The sequence below is a fragment of the Mandrillus leucophaeus genome, unplaced genomic scaffold (assembly GCF_000951045.1).
Source record: "Mandrillus leucophaeus isolate KB7577 unplaced genomic scaffold, Mleu.le_1.0 Scaffold7, whole genome shotgun sequence".
Taxonomy (NCBI): Eukaryota; Metazoa; Chordata; class Mammalia; order Primates; family Cercopithecidae; genus Mandrillus; species Mandrillus leucophaeus.
Window position 1 is genome coordinate 5437224 of NW_012107585.1, and position 12046 is coordinate 5449269.

At 51.0% G+C, this 12046-nt stretch overlaps 1 protein-coding gene across 1 annotated transcript in view; it reads right to left on the reverse strand.

Moving 5' to 3' along the window:
• GCN1L1 (GCN1 general control of amino-acid synthesis 1-like 1 (yeast)) overlaps positions 1 to 12046 on the reverse strand; it is a 77357-nt gene that overhangs the window by 17753 nt on the left and 47558 nt on the right. Inside the window, exons 27-40 of the mRNA XM_011964550.1 lie at positions 11662 to 11742; positions 11222 to 11365; positions 10359 to 10486; positions 9960 to 10149; positions 9691 to 9761; positions 8631 to 8796; positions 8098 to 8292; positions 6323 to 6569; positions 5434 to 5555; positions 5119 to 5233; positions 3677 to 3856; positions 2444 to 2664; positions 369 to 437; positions 30 to 168 (exon numbers count right to left, since the gene is read on the reverse strand). Of these exons, the coding sequence (XP_011819940.1) occupies positions 30 to 168; positions 369 to 437; positions 2444 to 2664; positions 3677 to 3856; positions 5119 to 5233; positions 5434 to 5555; positions 6323 to 6569; positions 8098 to 8292; positions 8631 to 8796; positions 9691 to 9761; positions 9960 to 10149; positions 10359 to 10486; positions 11222 to 11365; positions 11662 to 11742 (2068 nt within the window). The remainder of the gene's footprint in view (positions 1 to 29; positions 169 to 368; positions 438 to 2443; positions 2665 to 3676; positions 3857 to 5118; positions 5234 to 5433; positions 5556 to 6322; positions 6570 to 8097; positions 8293 to 8630; positions 8797 to 9690; positions 9762 to 9959; positions 10150 to 10358; positions 10487 to 11221; positions 11366 to 11661; positions 11743 to 12046) is intronic.

Sequence of the window (12046 nt, forward strand, 5' to 3'; positions counted from 1 at the left end):
TCTGGCCACTGGACCTGCTCTGGCCTCACCCTGTGCAGCGCCTGAGCGATCCACAGAACTCTGCTCATAGGTCAGTGTCTCCATCAGCCACGGCAGCAAGTCCTCAAAGCACGACTCCCCCATGCCCTTCACCATGGCCCCAAGGGCCTTTGCAGATACCGTCCGCACCTGTCAGGTAACCGAGAACAGAGATGGTGTGAGAAGATGAGGCTCAAAACAAGGTAGCCACATGGGAGCAGGGAAGGGCACGGAGGGCCTCCTTCCCTTTATCCAACAGACACAAAAGCAGCTTTGGGGAATTCTCAGGAATCCATTTATGGGGACTGGATGAGGGGCCTGGCTCATCCTCCAGCCTACCTCAGACTCACCTCAGGCACAGGGTCCAAAAGCGAGGCTTTCAGGCCAGGCGTCACGCTGGGCAGGTATGGAGCCAAGTCCTGCAACAACACAGGAGGTGGCTCAGGTGAGGCCCAACTCCTGCTTTCTCCAGGCCCATTCCACTGTGGACCCTGACCTCCCCATTCTGCTGGCAAGGAGTGCTCAGCAGGGGCACCTAGCATGCAAACCTCACTGCCCACAGAACAGGGAGGGAAGGGCAACTGGCAAGTAAGTCCTCTCCCCAACTGGTTCCTTGAAGGCCCTGTGCAATTGCTCAGGGACTCCTACAAGGGACCTCAGGCCCATCCTCAATAGACAGGAGTTCAATGCTCCTGCACCTCCCACCCTTCTCTTAGGACCAAGGCCTGTCCAACTCTGGAATCTTTAGCAAATTACTTCTGGTACTTTCCTTTCAGAATTTTTATTAACATCTTCCCTTTATTCATCTCAAAGTGTTTATGTCTCTCGATAGAGCATTCAGCTTTAGGAAATAATTTTAAAAACAGAAAATGCCTTATGTTCACTGCAGCATCACTTAAAATAGCCAAAAACCTTGGACACTATATGACCAATGATAGAATTATGTAAGTTATGGTATATAAACTTGTCGGGATATTATGTAACTATTAAAAATCAGTTTTGTGAATAACTTGTTATAACTCGGGAATAAGTTTTAAGTTTAGGAATGCCATTTTTAAATGTAATTTTAAAAATTAACAATAATTGGCCAGGCACGGTGGCTCACACCTGTAATCCCAACACTTTGGGAGGTCAAGGCAGGTGGATCACCTGAGGTCAGGAGTTCGAGATCAGCCTGGCCAACATGGTTTCACCCTGTCTCTACTAAAAATACAAAAATTAACCAGGCGTGGTCGTGGGCGCCTGTAATCCCAGCTACTCAGGAGGCTGAGGCAGGAGAATCGCTTGAACCCAGGAGGCAGAGGTTGCAGTGAGCCGAGACTGTGCCAGTGCCCTCCTGCCTGGGCAACAGAGTGAGACTACATCTCAAAAAAAAAAGAAAAAAAAAAATTAACAGTAATTATTTTCATGGTGGGGAACTGTGGATAAAATATTTTGGTTTTCTAATTTTTTTTTTTTTTTTGAGACGGAGTCTCGCTCTGCCGCCCAGGCTGGAGTGCAGTGGCCGGATCTCAGCTCACTGCAAGCTCCGCCTCCCGGGTTCACGCCATTCTCCTGCCTCAGCCTCCCGAGTAGCTGGGACTACAGGCGCCCGCCACCTCGCCCGGCTAGTTTTTTGTATTTTTTAGTAGAGACGGGGTTTCACCGTGTCAGCCAGGATGGTCTCGATCTCCTGACCTCGTGATCCGCCCGTCTCGGCCTCCCAAAGTGCTGGGATTACAGGCTTGAGCCACCGCGCCCGGCCTCTAATTTTTTAAATTAATTAATTTACTTTTTAAAACAGGGTCTTGCTCTGTCGCCCCAGGCTGGAGTGCCATGGTATTATCACAGCTCCTGGGCTCAAGCAATCCTCCCATTACAGCCTCTCAAAGTCCTGGGATTATAAGCATGAGCCACCAAGTCTGGTCTGTTTTTCTGGTTTTTTAATTTCCCAAATTTTCTAGGATTAATATAACTTTTTCACTTTATATATTTTTTTGCCCACAGCCTCAGTAAGCAAAGCAGAGCTACGGTAGACAGTGAGACCACACACGCAAGCTCTTGGGAGCAGACAAACAAACAAAGCAAATCTCCCAAACCAGGCTCTCCTGACAAGAATACAGGCTCTCCTGAAGACAGGTGTATTCTTGTCAAGAGCAAGTAGTCCAAGTGGCAAGCACTTCAACACTCGTGAGAGGGCAAAAGAGAAGACATGCCTTTCTGAGCCTCAGCTGAGAACTAAGCTAACAAGGACTTGAACCACTGCACTCTCTAAGATGCTAAGAGAGCCCAGACTTCCACCCCAAAATGGCTCGCTTCTCTCCATAAAAATAATTAGGGACTAACGCCCTTCTCTTTCCATGTCTAACGTGGGGACTCTGCACCTCTGACTCTGCACTCAGCCATTTTCTGGTCTGTCCCACACTAGCCCCAGCTGGGTTGCTACCTTCTGGTCTGTCAGGGAGTACATGTTGCCAATAATCTGGGCTGCCATCTTCCGCGTGTCCGTGGAACGGTCCTGGAAGGCTCTCTGGACAATGGGCATGATGAGGGCCAGGGATGGGGCATCAATGAAGTGGACGAATTTGGTGTCCAGCAGCGTCTGCAAGCACTTCTGGGTCTTTCTGGAGGGGTCCGTCAGGGCATCCAGGAGGACCGGGGCGATGGCTGTGCACATCCCAAGAGAAGAGAGCCTGGCTGATGCGCACCCATGCAGCAGCAAGGCCCTGGACCCCCAGAACTAGAATGGATCAGAAGAGAAGGGGGTCTGGCGCACCTCCTCCCTGAAGCCCCACAAGTCACCAGCTGGGAAAGACAGGCAACCCACAAAGAACAATCCTTCTTTCACTCCAACTCCTGACCTCAGATGATCCGCCCGCCTCGACCTCCCAAAGCGCTGGATTACAGGAATGAGTCACGGAAATAAAATTTTTTTAAAGCATGTATCCTTAGTAAATTTCTGGTTTGCCCTATTGGTAATGGAGAAGTGTGCTGAAATCTCCCACTACAATATAATGTATTTGTTAACTTCTCCCTGTAGCTTTATGAATTTTGTTTTATGTATTTTGAGGTTATTCCATACTTTCCAGACTGAAGTACACTGACTGGGCGCTGGCAGGTGAAGCTTAGAATTTAACAACTGACACGCTGGTCAAGGTGCCTGGCTGGGTTGTGTTCCTAGCGACTGACCTCTTCCCAGTACTAAGAAAGAACCACATCCAGAGAAGTCAGGTTAATCCTAACCCTTCCTTTACCCTCTGCTCTATCAAAGGCCTCATGGAGTGAGACGGAATAGAAAGTTTTCATAGGCCCTAACATTTTGAATGGTGCTGATGTGGTCCAGAGAATGTCATTCAGTTCTGTTGACCTCATGCTCAGCTTCGTGCACAGGGATCTCTTGGAGTCAAACTGCTCCTGAGCCAATGACTCAATGTCCCTATCTGTATAGCCAATGACATCTGCCCCAGACCAGTGGGGAAACAGAATGAATGCTTCCAAACTACCTTCAAATAATTATTCTAGGAAAAGGGCTTCCCAGGATTTAGAGGCTATTTCACTGTGAACGTATTTGTCCTCAGAGGCAAAGATCTTAGCTGAATGGGTGCAAGTTCCCTGCAGTGTCCAAAGGCCGCGGGGTTGGCAGGAGACCAGGGCAAGCACCCTCATGGCAGAGGCCTACCCAGGATCTCCGGGTTCCTGATGACGGAGCCGATCTGCCTGAGCGCCTGCTGTCCAGCCTTCTGGACTTTGACATGGGAGTCGGTCAGCACCTCCGTAAGTTTGGGCACGATGTTGGGTAGGCAGGATGACAGCTGCTTAGGAGCACAGTACGCCATTGCCCCAAGAAGCTCCACTGACCCTGTGGATAGCAGACACAAGCTCAGCACTGAATCACTGAGCACAGTCCAGCAACTCACCTGCGCTGGCTACATGGGCAAGGGACAGCTACCCTGGCCCCTGCAGACTGTGCTAAAGCAGTCACTGGGAGAAGGGGAGAGGGGGCTGGCTCTAGCAGAGTTGGGGTCAAAAAAGCTCTTGCTGCCTGCTGAGCAGTGGGATCCCAGGTGAGAGGCAGAGCAGTACGGGAGAAAAGAGACCAGGATAGGGGAGACCTGATTTAATCCTTACAGTGAGATTCAAGACCAATTCATTGAATTTCTCTCAACTGTTTCTTCATCGACAAATGAGGAAACTGATTTAGATTTGTGTTGTTTCAAACTACAGGGTGAAGCCTGAAGGACTGAGAAGGAGGCTGAGTGGGAGGGCCTTAGATGGTGATCCTCCCCCAACTAGAACAGCTCTACTTTTATCTGTTTGCTTAATAGGGTGCCAGGTATTTTAATTATTTATTTTTGAGACAGGGTCTCACGCTGCTGCCCAGGTTGGGGTTTGGTGGCATGATGATAGCTCGCTGCAGCCTCAAACTCCAGGGCTCAAGAGATCCTCCCACTTCAGCCTCCGGAGTAGCTCGGACTACAGGCATGCACCACCACACCTGGCCTTTTTTTTTTTTTTTTTTGTAGAGGTAGGGTCTTGCTATAGTGCCCAGGCTGGTCTAAACTCCTGCCCTCAAGATATTGTCCTGCCTAAGGTTCTTTTTAAAAAGAGTTTTCCTGGGGGGAAAACTTTAAAGCCACAGAAGAGCTTTACAGCTCTCGGATTCCTGACTTAGGGTTGTGGCTCTTGTCAGAGGCCTGTTTCTTGGCATGAAAGCACACAAACTATAGAAAGATCCAAGTGCCAGAGGGAGAGTTGGCCAGGCATGGTGACTCACAACTGCAATCCCAGTGCTTCGGGAGCCCAAGGCAAGAGGATCACTTGAACCCAGGAATTCGAGGCCAGTCTGGGAAACACAGCGAGACTCCATCATTACAAAAAAAAAAAATACAAAAATTAGCCAGGTGTGGGGGCGTGCTCCTGTGAGAATGGTTTGAGGCCCAAAGTTCAAGATCAGCCTAGAGGACAGAGCAAGACTCCATCTCAAATGTTAACAAAGGCAGTCTTAACCCTATCCCTGGCATGGGGAACTCACAGGACAAAAGCTGTGGCTACCCAGGATCCTTGCTGAGGCTGGTTTTCACAACATGAAGCTGGGAACAGAGACAGAGGGAGTAGTCTTACCAGCTTTGGTCCGCCAGGATTCCTCCTCTAGGGCAGCCAGTAAGGAGGGGAGCACCAGCTTCACCCCGTGAGCACTCAAGTTGCTCATCACAGCCTTGGCACAGTCATCTGCAGCCTCAAGGGAGGAGAAAAGACGTTCAGGGGCCTCCTCACCCAAGCAAGGGGCAAGCCTGACACCAGTCCTAGTGTTCCTCCTGTGACCAACACTTACTGGGGTTCTACTATGTCAGACCCTGTGCCAAGGCCTGCAAACACAGTTGGGAACACATCTCATAAAGTGTCGATGCTGTTCTCCCAAGCAGTCTGGGGACTTACCTCACGCACATACTGGTTTCCATCCCCAAAGCACAGGAGCAGATGGGGCAGCACGTGAACCACGTAGGGCTCAAAGAGCTTCCCCAGCATGGTGCAGAGCATCTCAAAGGCAAAGAGGGCTCCTAGGGGAAAAGAAGGTGGGACGGCTGGGAAGAGAATGTCCCCTGGGGGTAGCCACAGAGAACAGAAGGGACAGCAACCTCCCTGCCACCTCCCACCCCTCTAGAAGCAGGACAGCCATGGGACTAGTGGCTGCCCCATGAGGAAGCAGCACCCTCTGCCTCAGCTCAAGAAGCCCTAGAGCAGGAATGTGGCTGGGCGGAAGGGAGGACAGTGCAGGGGAGCCGCCTTCACTTCTTGGCACTAACAGTTAGAAAAGCCAAACCTCGGCAGGGCACGGTGGCTCACGCCCATAATCCCAACACTTTGGGAGGCTGAGGCAGGCAGATCACGAGGTCAGGAGATATAGACCATCTTGGCCAACATGGTGAAACCCTGTTTCTACTAAAAATACAAAAATCAGCTGGGTGTGGTGGTGTGCACCTGTAATCCCAGCTACTAGGGAGGCTGAGGTAGGAGAATCGCTTGAACCCGGGAGGTGAAGATTGTAGTGAGCCAAGATAGCGCCTGGCGACAGGGTGGGACTCGGTCTCAAAAAAAAAAAAAAAAAGCCAAACCTCTCTCAGCTAAGGGTGTTGCTAAGTTAGAAATTTCCAAGTCCACGGAAAGCAGCAAGGACCTGGCTGGACTGGGTCACACACAGCAAGGCCCTCCGTAGTACACACACAAGCAGCAGCCTCCACCTGGGGTGCCAGGGTCAGATTCCTTCCTCTGGCAACCTGGGGACCGACTTCCCATGCTGGGCAGCCCCAAGCTCAGAGATGCTCACCCTCTCGCCGGCGGAAGTTCTTCTTATCCTGGATGGCATCAGTCAGTGCTGCCATCATCTCCTGTTGCTTCAGCGAGAGGATGCCCAGGCCCTTCACCAGGCCTGCCAGCCCATACGCGGCCCCTTTGCGCTCTGCGTACTTGTCTGACTCCAGGAGCTGCTGCATGAGCCTCTGGATCATCCCTCCAGCGTCCTCCTTGATGGCTGGCACAAGGGGTGGCAAACAGCTGGCCACGGACTCCTGGACCTGGGGAAGGACCTGCCTGTCAATGCTGTGGCTCTGCTGCAGCAGTTTCATGGGGTCTGATCATCCTACACAGCACCCACTACTATATGTCCCACGCCCCATCTCAGCCACTGCCTGCAGGTGTCACAGGACACCAGAGAAGCAAACAGGTACACACCGTGTTGTATACCCCTCAGGGTGCATACTACAATCTGCTGACGACAAAAGCTTCAGCCCATATAGTGCCATTTCTGGTCTGAATGGAAAACCCAGACCTGGGCAGCGGGGTAGGCAGCCAAGGAGGGGACTCTAAAGACTAAATCCACTCAGAAAGAAAGCTTCCAGAAAAGTGTGCTGCTTTGCTTCCATAAAAACAGCCCGTGTCTCTGTTTCCAAACTTGTCAAAATCACAGAGAAATTGGGCAGGGCCTTACAGGACCAGGCACAAATTGAGCGGAACCAGAAGACACTCAATCCTGCCTCCCAGCCGCAGCTCACTAAGCCCAGCTTGGGAGCAGCAACCCTGATGCCACGCTGGCAGGTGCCCAGATGCGACTCTTCTGTTGTTTGGGCTTTCTGACACCGTATTTGACCACAATTTTGGAAACTGGTTTTCAACTGTGCATTCTTTTGGTAAAGTTTTTTGTTTTGTTTTTAGAAATAGGGTCTTACCCTGTCACCCAGGCTAGAGGGCAGTGGCACGATCCTCATTCACTATCACCCTGAATTCCTGGACTCAAGCAATCCTATTGCCTCAGTCTCCTGAGGAGCTAGGAACACAGGCATGGCCTCCACCTCTGGCTAATTTTTAAAGTTTCTGTAGAGACATGATCTCACTATGTTGCCCAGGCTGGTCTTGAACTACTGGCCTCAAGCACCCACCTCACCCTCCTAAAGCACTGGGATTACAGGCATAAGCCACCACGCCCCGGCCAACTGTTCATTTTATGAGGATACTCTCAGTGGTCCAAAACCCAAACCACACACACACACACACACACACACAAATACATATATATATATATATATATATATATATATGCATGTTTCTCAAAGAAAAATAAATTTCTTTGCACTGTAGCTTAGAGGCTACATTAAAATGCACCTGCAACACATAATCAACACATGTAAAGGGCCAGGGAAAGGCTTGACATAAGACAAAGCCTGATCTTTTATTTTTTTTTCCCCCTTTGGATCCCCAGTGTGTGTTAGTGAATAGAAAAAATAGAACTATCTAGGAGGTCTATTAGAACAAAGTAACAAAGAAGCTCCCTCCCCAGGGGCATTCTTGACTATAAACCAGGTGAGTAGAAAAAAAATGAAACTATCTGGGAGGTCTACTAGAACAAAGTAACAAAGAAACTCCCTCTCCAGGAGTGTTCCTGACTATAAACCAGGCTCTCCCCTGGGAGAACGGGTGACTCCTAACCAAGAACTGGGCTTTCCAGGCCCTGATTGTCTGATTCCTCCCCTAGTATCCCACTGCCTAACCACAGCCGGGTCCCAATTCTCTAACTGGCATGTGGGTCCCAGGTCAAATGGCAGGTACCTGCTGGGAGGGGGTAGAGAGGGCAGCGATGAGCTTGGCAACAATGGGCTTCACTTTGGGGTCACTCTTGTCCAGGTGCTTGGCCAGAGAGCCCATCAGGACCACCACACTCTGTCGCACAGCATCGTAGCTGGCATCATTGGGCGCGTTCTTCAGGAACTCCTCGAATACTGGCAACAGTGAGTTGACGTTCTCCTGGAAAGCCAAACCCCTCAGAGCCTCAGGTCAACCCTATAGGCTGCATCTGGGGACAACAGTCCCTGCCCTGAGGACCAAGACCAAGTCTAGCTCTGGGCCAGGCATCCTGACATGCCAGCCAGCGGCTCTTCCAGTTTTCTGGCAGGACTGCTACAGACTTAAAAGAATTTAACATACTATCGTGCTCTTTTTGGCTCAAAGTGCTCTGCCAGGACTCCTGGCACTCAGCATCTCTGGCCCCCGCTCAGCCCTAGAGCCTGCCTCCCCCGTGTCTCCTTAGCAGGCTGGGACCCCCTTACCTTCCCGTGGGTGTTCCCCGGCTGGGACCCCCTTACCTTTCCGTGAGTGTTGAGCGTTGCGAGGGCTGCATCCAACATGCACTTCCGGACATCTGGGTGTCGGTCGTTGAGGGCATCAGGGACAAAAAATTGAAAGAGTGGCTTCACCTGAGAGCTGTCCAGATACTGGGAGAGCTTGTTGAGGGCCAATGCCAAGCCACACCTGGGAAAGAAGTGGGAGCACATCAGGAGGGACAGCTAATGGGCCTCCTCCGCCAGTGGAACCTCTGATGGTGCATGGTAAGGACAGGGAGCTTGCCTGAGGTAAACACTGTTTTGCGGGCAGAGAACAGCATGAAGCCCACCACCCAGTGCTCACCCAATGTTCTGGAACAACCCGCTTGTCATATGGGGACCTGCCATCTGCCCTGATTTTACCTCCTACTGGGTGAACAGCCCTGCATCGGTTCCCTCAGAGAGGAATGTGAGTGCAGTGCTCACCCCTCTACCTGCAAGGCAGGTCGTAAGAGAAGACAGAGGTAAAGGAACCAGATGCAGAGGCCTGTGGAAGTGAACACACTCTCCAAGGGCAAAGTGGTATTATTCTTTCCAGTCATGGAGCAAAGAATCTGTGTCCTATCCCTGGCTGATGGTCTGGAATGAAAAATAAGCCAGGATGGCCCATACACCACCCTACACTGACACACAAGGCCTCATGGAGTGGACATGGCCAGGATGAGCCATTCAGAAAACTAACACCCTCGCCTATTTTGTGCCTGCTCTGTGGGAGGCAAGCGTCTTTCAAGGTTCCACTTGCTCCCAGACATCTGTCTAATCCTCCAACTGCTACTCATGGGCTCTGTGGAGAAAGGCTGGTAGCTTCTGTTATTGTGCCCTGCATACAGATGAGGAAACAGAGGCCTGGGGAAAAGGAGAAACATGCTCGCAGTCACGCAGCTAGCGCAGGAGGGGCCAACACTTGAACTCACGCCTCCTCGACTCTGAGGGAGGTCCTGCTCTTTCATTATCCCATGCTGCCTTCTCTCAGCACCCACCCAGCCAACCTACCACATCTCAGAAAGGTTGGAGTAGAATGAGGCTAGAACAATTGTTATACCTGGCTTCCCACTGATCTGGAGGAGATTCTGAAATAACTCGTCCCAAAGCATCCAGCACTGGGGGTGGCCGCTGCAACAGACAAGTTGGTAAATGCTTTGCAACGGGCAGATCAATGACCTGGGCACCAGGACTGTAGGTGGGAAACTAGCCACAGCTACCCTGAGCCACCGTGAGCCCTGAGATTCCTGTCTGGAGCAGTAAGGGGCTGAGCAGAGACCCACCCAACCACACACACCCAGACTGCATCAGGGCTGCACAGTCACTCACGTAGAGCTTCTCCTGGTAAATCTCCATGAGCCTGCCCATAACCTCCGCTGCCTGCCGCTGGTAACGTGCCACTGCTTGGGAAAGGGCTTCGGCCCCCGCCTGCCTTACAGCCGCCTCATGATAGATCACGTCATCGATCAGCAAGGAGCAGAGGTCTGGCTGCAGGTCTAGGCCCATCATTGACCAGAGCCTGTGGGAGATGCACAGTGGGGACTGCTCAGACAACGATCCGCAGCATCTGCCCCGCCAGCCCAGCCTCTCGCCGGCCCAGCCCCCTGCCGGTCCAGCCCCCCGCCGGCCTGGCCCTTCTTCCCACTGGAGGCTGAACACGCTGGGTTCCGTTATTTCCTAAAGGAAGAGAGGATGGAGCAGGAGAAAATGACATGCTGGCTCTCTCACCTCTCAGCCAGCTTCCGGATCTCCTCTTCCTTGTCAAACTTGACCACCCAGAGTCTCCGCAGAAGGTTCAGGCCATTCTTCTCATCAGTATCAGGTGCTGGCAATACCATGTGGAGTTCCATCAGCCCCTGGAAGGGGTGGGATTGGACCACGTGAGGCACCATCTTTCCGAAGAGCCTCTGACTTGCCTCCTCACCTCTCTCTAGGCTGTACCGTCCAAGATGGAGCCACTAACCACAAGTGGCTAAAGTGAAATCAATTAAAATTAACTCTAAGTTCCTCAGGGTGTGAAGTGGTAAAATGTTTTTTAATGTGAAAATTAAAACGTTAAATAAACCAGACAGATAAAACTTCAGAAAAAGTGTGTTCCTTTAGTTCAAATAATTTTTAAGGAAAAAGTTACCATATTGTCATCATTTTTCACATTTTACCAAAAGCCAGTGAAAACTGTCACATATCAATAGCAGGAGGCTATGGATCAGCAGGTAGGAACCACTGTCTTACCACTCCAAGGGGATGCTCTAGTTTTTGGTCCAAAAGCCATGAAAAAAAGCCAAGTACATGGCAACGGGCTAAAGAAATGAACTCCTGCAAGTTAGGTCTGTCTGTGGAAGTACCAAAGTCTACATTCCAGTTTAAAAATTAAGTGAAGTGTTCCAAGGTAAAGGAAAAAATACAGTGATACATCATGACTGCTTAGCTTTCTGATTCTGAGAGAGACCCCAACCAACTGACTTCTTCTCTTTGCCTCTAGGCCTCCCGCCAGGGTGAGGGACATTCTCTTAAATGCTCATCATGCAATTTGCACTTGCATAGAGTGACAAGGGACACTGCAGAGGCTCTGTGAGAGACTGAGCACACACCCGGAGCACGGTTTCCCGCACGCTGGCACACGGGGACTGCAAGGCACAGAGCAGCACGTCCACCTCCTCCTGCTCTGCAAAGGCACAGCCATCATCACCACTGCTGCTGGCACACAGGGTAGTCAGGGTGTCTGAAGCCAGAACCTAAGGAAAACACCAATCCACTGGTTCAGTCAGCAAATCATTTACTACTATGGGGCCAGAGAGGGATATGCACTGAGAACGCCCACCCCTACAGCACTGCAAGGGCTAAGACCCCAGCTCCAGTGGCAAAACCCCTCACTAGCTAACAACAGTCAGGCTGGCTCTCTAAAGCAGTCTTTCTACCAAAGTCCAAAAGTGAGGGCTGAAAGGAAACTAGGACTCCACCCTTTATACTGGGACCTGAGGTCTGGGTCACAAACTGAGTCACAGCAACAGCCAACTGAAAACCAGGTCACCTGTAAGCGGGGCGAGCCCGTCCCGATCACCCAAGTCAGAAGACGCAGCATGGCCACTCGAGGCAGCAACTCTGGGCCATTCTAGGAAAGAACAGCAGGTAAGTCGAGATGAGGCTGTGGGGAGGTCTGTAACCCAGGCGGCCAATGACAGGGCATCCCCTCACCCACAGGGGAACATTCTGGATCATACCGGCCCCACCACAGAAACCTCATTAGGTTTACAGTTAGGTCCACAGGTGCTAACCCCAGTCAACCATGATCCTCAGGAACTAAAAACTAAATTCTGAAACTTGCTTGAAATTCACACTACGAAACCCAGAAAGACCATAAACATATGAAGAGACATTCAACTTTGTAAGAAATGCAAAATAAAATGAGATATCAT